This window comes from Echinops telfairi, unplaced genomic scaffold (assembly GCF_000313985.2).
Source record: "Echinops telfairi isolate 266 unplaced genomic scaffold, ASM31398v2 ScPeMD7_18;HRSCAF=68, whole genome shotgun sequence".
Lineage (NCBI taxonomy): Eukaryota > Metazoa > Chordata > Mammalia > Afrosoricida > Tenrecidae > Echinops > Echinops telfairi.
In genome coordinates, this window is record NW_022103915.1 from 86,415,868 (window position 1) to 86,428,042 (window position 12,175).

General features: G+C 46.5%; 2 protein-coding genes across 5 annotated transcripts in view; one reads left to right on the forward strand and one right to left on the reverse strand.

The window, feature by feature from the left end:
• Positions 1 to 5,198, forward strand: part of SUPT16H (SPT16 homolog, facilitates chromatin remodeling subunit) — a 41,607-nt gene extending 36,409 nt beyond the window's left edge. Inside the window, exons 23-26 of the mRNA XM_004698450.2 lie at positions 1,598 to 1,727; positions 2,285 to 2,414; positions 2,731 to 2,808; positions 3,929 to 5,198. Of these exons, the coding sequence (XP_004698507.1) occupies positions 1,598 to 1,727; positions 2,285 to 2,414; positions 2,731 to 2,808; positions 3,929 to 4,074 (484 nt within the window). The 3' untranslated portion in view covers positions 4,075 to 5,198. The remainder of the gene's footprint in view (positions 1 to 1,597; positions 1,728 to 2,284; positions 2,415 to 2,730; positions 2,809 to 3,928) is intronic.
• A 251-nt stretch (positions 5,199 to 5,449) lies between these two features.
• The window catches only part of RPGRIP1 (RPGR interacting protein 1), a 53,067-nt gene continuing 46,341 nt past the window's right edge, over positions 5,450 to 12,175 (reverse strand). For 3 of the 4 annotated variants that reach the window (XM_045287679.1, XM_045287680.1, XM_045287678.1), the window contains exons 16-17: positions 10,405 to 10,535; positions 5,450 to 5,636 (exon numbers count right to left, since the gene is read on the reverse strand). In XM_045287679.1, the coding sequence (XP_045143614.1) occupies positions 5,524 to 5,636; positions 10,405 to 10,535 (244 nt within the window). In that variant the 3' untranslated portion in view covers positions 5,450 to 5,523. Of the gene's footprint in view, positions 5,637 to 10,404; positions 10,536 to 12,175 lie in introns of those variants that run through there. The other variant, XM_045287681.1, reaches the window with a different exon arrangement.

Genomic DNA, 12,175 nt, shown 5'->3' on the forward strand with positions numbered 1-12,175 from the left:
GCCCTGGCACTCTATCTGCCCCTCTCGGTCAGCGCTGCTCTCTCACATAGCGTCGCTGTGACTCAGAACGACCCCTCACAACAGCAGCAGCCTTTATTAGATCCACCACATTCCACATTTCGTTTATCCATTCACCAGGGAATAGGGGAGCCATTTCTATGGACTGGTTTTCTCTGGCTTCTGTGCGAGCCTGGCAACATTTCTGATTGACGGGCAGACAGTATGACCCTACATTATTGGGTACTGGGTTTTGTTATGTAACTTAATTTTAAGGTTTTATTCTAGAATATGGTTAAGCTGCTTAGCCTCATTTAATTATTCACGTTTCACTGGTGCAAGTTCAGAACTGCTCTAGGTAAGGGCTGATTTGGCCCTGCTACTGAAGCAGTAGTCTTCTGAGGACCCTGCCCCTCCTTCTGCATGAGGAGGTTGTCTCTCCGCTCTCTCTGGTGGGAGGGGGAATTATTTCCAGTTCTGTGCGCTTGTTTGGCCTGCAGTTTCCCAGTGCTGCTTTCCCCAGCTTTGGCTCGTTTCCCTTCCTGTGTGTGGAGCTGAGTCTGTAGTGGACTGCTTGCAGGGACCCTTTGGCAGACCTGCAGGACGTTCTCGCTGTGTAACTCCTCCTCCAGTACTCTGCCCACAGTCTAGCCATCTCAGCCACCCTGAATGCTGCTCTCGCCTTTGAGTGGCCACCAGATTGTGGTCGGTCCCTCCTGCACAGTCTGCCTCTAGACAAAGCTGGGCAGCTGTAAAATGAAACCCTGTTTGTTGCCCTACGCTCTTGCACAGACTTTTAGCCAATGTTTGAAAACCCTTGTTTGCCATTTTGCCTGTTGTTGGAGTTGTTCAAGGTGGAAAGCAAATTCGTCCCTGCTATTTCACCAAAGCTGGAAGCAGATGTTTCCATATGTGCGGTAGTGCCTATCTGCGTTTGTGCAGGGTTCTCAGGCAGCTTCTATACCGGAATGTTGTGGTTGTTATCCTTATTGTTGCTGATCTTCTGTTTCTTCTTACCTCCTCACTGTAATTGATCTGACTCTGAACAAAAACGAGTAGCAGAAAGATAATGAAAGTCATTTGCACGCCTTCTACATACAGGCCATTTCAGAGTCACTACAAACCCATTCCCACTTTACAGTAGGTCTTGCATCAAGTAAGACATTGGGACGCAGTGGAAGGTCCAGGCGCAGGCGTCCCTTGTTCTGAGTTGCAGTACGCGGAGTGAATGAGGAGAGCGGGGGTAATGGGAGGTACAGAAGCAGTTATGAGTTGAAACCACTTGCTAATGATGAGAGAGGAAGGAAGCCTTGTTGTGAGTGAGGAGCTGGGAAATCGGCGCCTGAGGAGGAAAGTGGAAGGAGGGGAAGGCAGCTGGTTGAGGGAGAGGTGAGGTGTGCTTCAGGTACGAGACTGCTCTTGTCTGGCAGGGCTTAGCGCGAGTGCTCTGGGAGAGCAGCTGCAGCCCTTTAGGTGTGCTCCCCTGGCACGGCAAAGTGTGCCTGCTCCCACCGGCAGGAAAACGTGGTCCAGCAAGGTGACATTGGGCGTGTGGGAGAAGAGCAGTGTGGTGTTGACGTTGTACTGTCACTTCTCTCAGTTCCTGTGACCTGAAGTACACCGAAGGGGTGCAGTCCCTCAACTGGACTAAGATCATGAAGACCATTGTTGACGACCCTGAGGGCTTCTTCGAGCAAGGCGGCTGGTCCTTCCTCGAGCCTGAGGGTGAGGTGCGTGCGGGCGGGCTCCCCTTCGGTCTGGTACCGTGGCTGCTCTCGTGTGCGCAAGCCGGAGAAAACACAGGCAAGCAGCACGCCAGAGATCAGCTTGTATTGTGCTTTTCCCAGTTAGTCTGGGAGGAAAAGGATAGATGGGTTGACCGTGGGCACCATTGGAAAAGTCTCCTTGAAGTTATAAAAAACTGTTCTCGGCCCGTTTCTCAGCATTGGGGAAAAATCCTTCAGGGCAGGTTGGCAAGAATTGTTTCCTAAAAAAGTCCTCCTACCTCTACGTAATGCATTATTACCAAGAGTGTTTCTGAGGGTTCTTGCTCTGGATACAGAAGGGTGAAGTGAACCAGAAATAAATGAATTGGGAAGGTAACAAAGGGGTGCTACTTCAATATATAGTGTAGCCACTCAGATTTATTCCATGTAAAATTTGAATAATGCTGATGTGAAGTGAATTGGATTAATTTCCTTAATAAAATGAGTGTAAACACTACCACCCCGAACCCCCCAGAAGAAACAAACAAGTGTAAACCGTAATCTGCTCTCTGATTCCCCAGGGAAGTGATGCTGAGGAAGGGGATTCCGAATCCGAAATTGAAGATGAGACGTTTAACCCTTCAGAAGATGACTATGAAGAGGAAGAAGAAGATAGTGATGAAGATTATTCATCTGAAGCAGAAGAATCAGGTTAATCCTCTTCAGAAAATGTCATGGCTTCCTCATACATCATTTCTAGAAACTTCTTTGTTTTCAGAGAAGGAGCCGGTTTCATTTCATTCCATCTAGTGCAGCGGTTCTCAACCTGCGGGTCACGACCTCTTTGGGAGTCAAACGACCCTTTCACAGGGGTCGCCCGATTCAGAACAGTAGAACAATTAGCGTTATGAAGTAGCAATGAAAATAATCTTATGAGGACTTGTATTAAAGGGCCGTGGCCGCAGGAAGATTGAGAACCACTGATCCAGAGTGCGGACTAACTAACCCTTTGTTCGTTGCGTTCCAGACTACTCCAAGGAGTCGTTGGGCAGTGAGGAGGAGAGTGGAAAGGACTGGGACGAGCTGGAGGAGGAGGCCCGAAAGGGTAATTTTTAAAATTGTTGTTTGGGGGACAGGGAGTATTGTGCAGCAGGAAAGAGAAGGGAGGTTTTGGTGCACCCACAACGCGGTGGACTTTGCAAACATGCCGACCGGGAAGGACCACAACCTTGTCAATTGACACAGCGTAGTCCACACGACTGCCGCTCATGCTGCGGCGAGTAGTGCGCGGCCAGCTGAGGTAAGCAGCAGCTCTCGGGAGGAGAGGAGGGGCTTCAGGAACCAGTTCATCGCGAGGACTCGTGGGCCAGCAAACCGCAGCCTCTGGCACCACCAGAAGGTCCTGGCCAGAAGGTCCTCCAGAGAAAACTGGAGACAAAACTCAAAATTATAAGAGACGCCCAGACTTACTGGTCTAGTAGAGACTGTTGTAGCCCCGGTGACATTGGCCTTGCTAGGCCCTTCAAACCTGCAACTAACCACACTCCAGGGGTCACCCTGTAACCTAACCACACACAAGCCTATGAAGTGAGCAGTAATGCGCATGGCACACACACTCCTCAGAACAGTTGACCTAGGAGACCAAAGGGGGGACCCTAAGAGAACTATACATGGGTCGGGTTACAAAGAACGTCACAGACAATGTATGTGCATTGTTGGGCAGAAAACGAATTTGCCTCGTCACCTTCTACCCATGCTCGGTGAAAAAGAAAATGACTGAGCTGTACGCTTTCACGTACATGAAATAAGCAAGTACTTAGAAACCCAAGATGATTAGTAATACTGGGGTGGGAGAAGGGGAAGAAGAGTTCTTTTGGGGGGCGATGCTGAGTTTATGTTATGGGTGATAGACTATTTGGGGGAAGGATAGCAATCATGGTAGCACAGCCTGAAACATAAGTTATGGATGAAAACAGTATTGTCTTCTATATCCTAAGCACTGTGATAAGTGCTTTGCTGAAGTTACCTTATCTAACCCTAAAGTAGTTTCTCCATCTTAAAAATAAAGCAAGACTCAGAAAAGGTAACAACTTTTTGAAAGCTGCCTAGCTAATGATGAACGGCACCTGATCCGATTCCAGAATGCATGCCCTTCACCACCTTGTGCCAGGCCGGGCCTGTTGGGGTTTTACAGCCAACTGAAACCCTCTCTCCTCCCCGTGCAGCGGACCGGGAAAGCCGTTACGAGGAAGAAGAAGAACAGAGTCGCAGTATGAGCCGGAAGAGGAAGGCATCTGTGCACAGTTCGGGCCGTGGCTCTAACCGGGGCTCCAGACACAGCTCTGCGCCGCCCAAGAAAAAGAGGAAGTAACCTCGGAACTGTAGCCCTGAGCTCCACTCTTCCTCCAGCCAGCCCCCTGAGAATTTTACATGACATACATAGAAACTGTATTTTTTTCTTTTGTTTTCTTTTGAAGTTTTGCCATTTGTGTTTATGGGTTTAGGGGCCCATTTGTGTGGACCAATCTACTCGGGGAATTCCAGGCCCACCAGGACACGTGCCGATGGCCCATCCAGACGGCAAGGGAGGAGGAGGTGTTCTTGAAGAAGGGCAGAGGCTTCCGCTGTTGACAAACGTTGTTTCCTTCCTCACTCTTCCTGTCATCTGCCAGGACACCGGTGGCTTAAGGCATCGTCTCTGGTGTCCTAAAGCTTTCTTTAAAGACATTGGTACACGGTGACCTCGAGCTGCCTATACCATCATTCTTGACCAGCAGATTCAGCCCTTCAGCCTGCCCTACTGTCGCGACTTTTCCTCAGATCTCTTTACGTTCCATCTTGCAAGAAAAGGCTCTTGGTTGCTAATGATTTGGCTACTTCCGGCAGCTTGAGTTAGTGAAGCCGATTGGGCTGGTGCCTCCATCCGAGCTGGCCTGCGTTCTTGCCTTGTGCAGACTCTGAAGTGCCGCCGCCGCCTTGGAAGACGCAAGAAGCAGTGACTCCCCTGAGCCTGGTTTCATCCTCACAAATTCACACGACAGTGGTGGAAGACAGACTACCCCTGTCTCCTCCTCTGACGCGTTGTCTGAGGAAGGGTGGGTGTACCTCGTGTGGTGCTGCTAGTGAAAATCTAGAGGTCGTTCAAAGGAGGCCACAGTTAGATCGGGAAGGGCCAAGTCATGCCCTGGGCCTGGAATGCCCTGATGAGGAAGCGAGAGAAGAGGAAGGGAGGCCATGTCTTCAACCGAGCCTCTCGTCACCGCTGCTCCTTGTTCTGACTCGTCGTGCACTGTCCTGTAGTTACCGGTCTCTGTTGAACAGCTTTTCTAAGTACTGGGGGAGTTTATCCTGCCCTCCTCCCCCTCCCGGTTCTCTGTGCCCACCTGTCCCATTGCAGCTCCTTCTGTGTTCTGTGACTAAGAAAAGGGGGAGGGGGCAGGGGTCTTGGTTTTTGTTTGTTTGTTTTTTTTCTCCTTAGCTGTAGGACTTGATATTTTCAATTTTGGAAGAACTAAAAGATAAATAAATGGGTTTTTTTTGTTGTTGTCGTTCCTGTTTTGTTTTTGTAACCTCACCTTATGTGGGGGGTTCGTAGCTCCTGAGAACGAGCTGCCTCCTCACATGGTAGCTGCGAAGGCAGGCCTCACCTCTTATCGAGTTAAAACCTATCACTAAGAGAACATAACATCAGTCCAAGCTGTAGTTACCGAGAGAGCCGAATATACCGAAACATCACAGCAGACAAATTCGTGGTGTAGCAAGTTACTTTATAAGAGACTTTCCTCTGGTTCCCTCCGCTTTGAGGACGGAGCACACTCCCTCACATACACACATCTCCAGCCATCTCCTGGTAAATAGCGTGGAGGGCAGCGGCAGCCTGAAGGGACACCGTCAGCCTTCCTATGGGGGTCACGCAGTCCTCAGGGCTAACAACTGTGGGGGAAAGTCAGCCAATTAGAAAACACTTGAGAACCTGCTGTCTGCCATGCTAGGTGTTTGAGCTATTACCTGAACTACTGCCCCTCCCTCTAAGAGACTTCCAGTCTAGTGGGAGAGGAAGACTGAGAGTGGAGGGATCCGAATTAGAAAAGACTTTCTGGAGACAATCCCCAAAAGGAATTTATATTTATTTTTGAGTTTTTAAAAGTATGTGTCAAAGACAACCCTACGCAGTGCCAGTTTGGAAAAGGACAAGTGCAGCTGGGCGGGCCGTGAAGGGCCGTGTCTCAGGAGGGAAACCGCTGCGAGAGCATGGTTCTCACCCTTCCTCATGCCGCGACCCTTTGATACAGCGCCTCGTGGTGGTGACCCCAACCATAGCATCGTTGCTTACTTTGTAACTGTAATTTTGCTACTGGTAGGCATCGTCATGTAAATATCTGATATGCAGGATGTGTTTTCATTGTTAACAAATTGAACATAATTAAAGCATAGAGATTCACAAGCCAATATGTAATTATATATCGTGAAATATTTGTTTTCCGATGGTCTTAGGTGACCCCTGTGAAAGGGTCCATCGGCCCCCAAAGGGGTCACGACCCACAGGTTGAGAACTGCTGAGCTAAACCAAACCCACTGCAGTGGAGTCGATTCTGACACCTTGTGACCGTGAAGGACAGACTAGAACCGCCCCTTTGGGTGGCTGGGATGCGACCATCTATGGAAGCAGCCTCATTTCTCTCCCACACAGGCGGGGTTACACTGCTCATCTGTCGCTTAGCAATCCGGTGCTTACCCACGGCACCAGCAGGGCTCCTTAGCTGGAACTCCAGGTGTTAGTACTGACCTTGCTCATTTGGGTTCTAGAGTGGGAAGCAGGCACAAGCATATGAGGGCGTGCTTATGAAGCTCTTGTAGGAATTCAGAGCAGAAAGGAAAAGGGGTGAAAGTGTAATGGGGTATAGAGATGGGGACAGATGCAAGAGGTAAAATTAGTGGAGTTCTGTGATTGAATGTCAGGAGTAAGGAAAAGATTGGTTAATTTTGGCTTAAGACAACAAGGTAGATGGTGGATCATGTTCACTAAGCCCCAGGGGTCCTCAAACTTTTTAAACGGGGCCAGTTCCCTGTTCGCTGTCCCTCAGTCCCGTTGGAGGGCCGGACTATAGAAAAAAAAACAACTAATTCCTATGCACACTGCACATATCTTATTTTGAAGTAAAAAACAAAGCAGGGCAAAAAACCCACCTGGCCAGATAAATGTCCTCAGCGGGCCCGCATGTGGGCCGTAGTTTGAGGATGCCTGCACTAAGGCATTATGTGGAGCAAAGACTATTGGAGTTTGAGGTACCAGTGGGGCATACATGTAGTGACATGTTAATTTGCGCAGTGTCCGATTTTATTCTGGCCAGGAAACTTATAAATTTATAAGGCCCTAGGGCAGATGCAGTCACCTCGGAAGAAAATACAAGGAGGGGTGGGTGTCCGACTAGACTGAACTAGGAAAATCCAGCATTCGAAGGAATAGCCCCAAAAAGAATAGTGGAAACAAAGATTTAGACCAGTGGTTCTCAACCTTCCTAATGCCGCCACCTGTTCAAGTTGTGGTGACCTCCCAACCGTAAGATTATTTTTGTTGCTGTTTCGTAACTAATTTTGCTACTGTTATGAATTGGGTGACCCCTGTGAAAGGGTCATTCCGGCCCCCCCCAGGGGTCACGACCCACAGGTTGAGAACTGCTGATTTAGAATGTCCTGAATATGGAAGTTAGGTAAAATAGGAGGAAAGTGAAAAAAAAGTACTTGTGAAAGTGTGGTCTTCAAGCCAAACTCACCGCCATCAAGTCAGTTCTGCCTCATTGACCCTGTAGAGCAGGGGAGGACTTACCCGTGAGTTTCCCAGACCACTGGAGTAGAAAGCCCCATCTTTCTCCGTCTTAGTGGCTGGTGGTCTCAAACTGCTGACCACTATGCCACCAGGGTTCCTTACTGTTTTCTTAGGTGGAGCACAAACAGAAATGAAATAGTGTATTACAATGGTTGACACATAACCACCACTGAGAAAATGAAGATGGTGGGGAATAGAACTATGTACTCATATTTGTGTGTTAAGAATTAAGGTTGCAGATGTATATTGGGCCTCAACTCAAGTACTCCCTTAACACAGAACACTTTGTTCTAACAGTCCACCATTCTGTGATGCTCACCTTTCCCACATGATTGCTGAAGACAAAATGGGTGCATAAGCAAATGTGAAGAAAGCTGATGGTACTCGGCCATCAAAAGATACAGTGTCTGGGGTCTTAAAGGCTTAAAGATAAACAAGCAGCCATCTAGTTCAGAAGCAACAAAGCTCACATGGGAGAAGCACACCAGCCTGTGTGTGATCATGAGGTGTCGATTTGATCAGGGATCAGGCATGTAGGATCCAGAATAAAACAATACCCAAGGTGAATAGGGGTAGACGGGCTTGGAGTGGAGACCCACTGCCCATCTGTAGACAATTGGACATCCCCTCACAGAGGGGTCACAGGGAAAAGATGAGCTAGTCAGGGTGCAGTATAGCACAGATGAAACACAACTTCCCTCTAGTTCTTTGGTGCTTCCTTCGCCCCACTATCATGACCTCATTCTACCTTACAAATCGGAATAGACCAGAACGTGCACACTGCTACAGATAAGAGCCTGCAACACAGGGAATGCAGGATAAATAAACCCCTCAGGGTCAACAAGGAGAGTAGAGATACCAGGAGGGTGGGGGGAGAAAGGGGGAATAGGTCACAAGGATCAACCTAGAACCCCCTCCCAAGGGGATGAATAACGGAAAAGTGAGTGAGGGGTGACGGAGGAAGATGTAAGATAGGGGAAAAATAACATAACTTACCAAGGACTCGAGGGAGGGCAGGTGGGGGACGGAGGGAGGGGGAAGAAATGAGCTGATATCGGGCTCAAAGGGGAAGAGAATGCTTTGAAAATGATGGTGGCAGCACATGTGTAAATGTGCTTGACACATTGGAGGAATGTATAGTTTGTGATAAGAGATGTAAGAGCCCCCCAAAAAAGTATTAAAAAAATGATGGCAACATATATACAAATATGCTTGATACAGTTAATGTATGGAATGTAAAAAGAGCTGTAAGAGGCCCCAATAAGATGATTAAAAGTAATAGTAGTAATACAGAGGGAATTAATCATTCAGCAAACATTTTAAGGACAGGAGAAAAGGCAGGTGCAGAGCAAGAGAGTTTGTTTTGAAGATCAGAGGACGCATGTTGAAAAGCTGTGTGACAGGGAGGTCATAATTAGGAAACGGTGTTTTTCTTTTGATTAAAGCATGAACGTGAAAATTGAGAAACACTCATTGGCTCAGTGAGTCTGAGGTGACTAGAAACGTACAAAAGGCATGGGCGAGCAGAGCGTGGCAAGGGAATGGGCACCGGGAGCAGGAACTGCTGGGCACTGTCCTAGTCCCCTTACTTGTATTAGCTCCTTTTGCCCTCCCAGCGGACCATGAGGTGGGCACCGCTGGGTACTTGAAACAGACATGAAGACATTAAATAGCTTGCCCAAGCAAATAATCTTGTTTTCAAGATTCAAGGGACTCAATAATTTGATCTAAAGAGTGTCCCTCAAAGGTTTTTTAATTACAACCAAATTATCTTTTTTTATTATAACAGTAAACTTAAGTTTACATAAAACAAGCTTCAAAATACCGATACGCAGTGTACTCTGATGTTTTCTATTCTACAACTTTTTTTGTTCTCAGTTTCTGGTTCTGACTTACTAATTTGATTTCCTCTTTCAGTACTGGGTTGTGACTAGATGTTGGACACCTTAGTTAGTCTAATGATCCCAAGTGTCTATTGGAACCAAGGAGAACATATTTATGTGATGTCCCAAGTGCATAGGCGTATAGAGAATGATCAGGTGTGAACAGAGCAGGGCCCACCTAAAGGCATTCAAAAGCACGTCTTTGGGCTACAGCAGTCATTAAGAGACTGTAATGAGAATGTGCTGATCACATGATCAGGAGAGCTCTCTTTATGGAAATAGGATGAAAGGGAGGCTCGTTTAGAAAATGATTCCAGTAGTGGGGACATATGCTAGGCATTTCTGACAAAGTTTAAAACCGAGTGACCCATGGGTATGAAGAAAGGCGATTTGAGTGGATAGTTTAAGAAACTGAGGGCAGAGAAGTGTATTGTGGTTACACATTGGGCTGCAATCCACAAGGTCAGCAGTTCGAAACCTCCAGCAGCTCCTGGGGAGAAGGACAGGACTTTCTACTATCAGAGACAGTTATAGTCTCAGAAACCCACAGAGGGTCACTGTGAGCCAGCATTGACTCCAGGGCAGTGAGTTTGGTTGTGGAAGAGAATCCAACAATTCTGATGTTTAAAGTTTCTGTGAAATTAAAAGAACTGTCTTTAAATTTCTGTATCTCAAACATTGGAGAATCACAGTCTGCATTAATTCCCCATTCTTGTCTCTCCTCTAGCCCCTGACAACCACTGATCCATTTTCTGTCTCTCAGAATTTGCCTAGTCTGGACATTTCCTATTGCTATTAATTTTGTAAAAGCAAATATTGGAGACCAGCTAGTGAAGAGCCCGCCACTTGTTTATCAGTCATAATGTGGTCAGTCTCACCTCAACTTTATAGTGGTAATTAAACCCTAAAGGTAGAATAGCAACAAAACACTAAGTTGATTTTCTTAATGTAAGAAAGAAACAATAACTTTGAGCAAGGACGTACTACTCACTGTCTAGCTCTTGCTGCAGAATGTCATTTCCCGACTCCAGGATTTGCCACAGTTCAAGATAGGCATATCCTACTTCTTGACATTCTTCATTTTCGGCATCCTCGGGGTCACTGACCACTATAAACTTTAAACTAAAAAACAAGACAAAATAAAAACAAAATTCTTTTAACTCAATTGACTGATACTCTTCGGCTATGAAAGTAAGACAAAGATAAAAGCAATCATATGATACAATGGCTTTGCTTCCATTTACAAGACTACAGTATAGTGGGTTATGAGTTGGCCTACTCCCACAGGTCAGCAGTTCAAACCAGCTCACCAGCCATTCTGAAGGAGAAAGATGGGGCTTTCAGCTGCTGTAAAGATTTACCACCTCAGAAATCCACAGGTGGTTCTGCTCTGTCCTCTAGGATTACTGAGTTGGATTCCACTCGATGGCCGTGGATTGCGTGAGTTGAGGGTAGCAGAAGAGGGAAGAATCGATGTTCTCTGAAGCAACAAGAGCCTTTCAAGAGGGAACTGAGGGTGGTGTCGTGGTTATGCTTTGGACTGAGAACCGTAAGATCCCCGAGTTAGAAATGCCAGCTGTTCGCAGGAGAAAGGACTTTCTACTCCAGTGAAGAGAGCCTCAGATCCACAGGTCCAGTTCTGACCTGTTCTACAGCATCACTGCGGGTCGGCGTCAACTCGATGGCAGTGAATTTGTTTTTTGGGTTTTTGTTTGTTTGTGTGTGTGTGTGTGTGTGTTTCTGAAGAGACTCTTAAGGTAATAGAGTTGAGTTCAGTTGTCTCAGGCTGTCGAGATAAATCCCTAGTAAGATCATTTATAATGTTGAAAAGGTTTCATATATATAGCACAAAAACCAATGTTCTAAAATAAATTTGAAGAGGAGGTTTTAAACCTAAAATAGTTGGATGTCAATACTTAAGGGAAACAAAGAATGCAGAATTGCAAAGCCAATATAAAACTTAGTCCTTGCAGTGCTTTGAGTCTTGACAAATGGGGTGGTCGGGTGTGCTGCATAGAGCCTTACAGCGAGTGAGTGGTCAGTAAACATGGTGATGACCTGGACTGAGTCTAGCAAACACGGAACAACTGTAAGAAACCTATTGCTAGTTTTATTTTTTTTAATTAAAATAAAGTATTGTTTTAAGCCAAAGATTGGCAAGCTATAACCTGTTGGGCCAAATCTGACCAACTGCTTGTTCTGTTTTTAACTTGGTGTTTTATACATGTACACACAAATTTTCCAATTTAAAAGGTTAATTTTAAGATTATGTAATTTTAAGAATTGAGATGAAATTCCCAAACCGTCAACAATTGCTTAAAAACAAAGATGAGAGTGGAAAGGGACAAGGACACGAGTTGGAAGGACAGGAAACCCCCATGTGGAAAGCATAAGAATGTTTCTGCACTGTCCCTGCACATCCTGTGCAGAAACTGTCCGACAGGAACTTCACCCAAAGGAGGGGGAAACAAGGAGCTGATTGATACCAAGGGCTTAAGTAGAAAATGTTTTGGAAATGATGATGGCAACATATGTACAAATGTGCTAGATACAATTGGTGTATGGAATGTTATAAGAACTCTAAGAGCCCCCAATAAAATGATTTTTCCCCACCATACCGAGGCAAAACACTAAAGGGGTGCAACAGAACATCAAGAGAATGGAGCAGTGAGGTCCCCAGGGAATGCTGAAGGTGGACTTTGAGGCCAGGGCATGGTGCCCCAACAGACTGGACTGAAAAACACTTCTAAAGGCCAACAAAT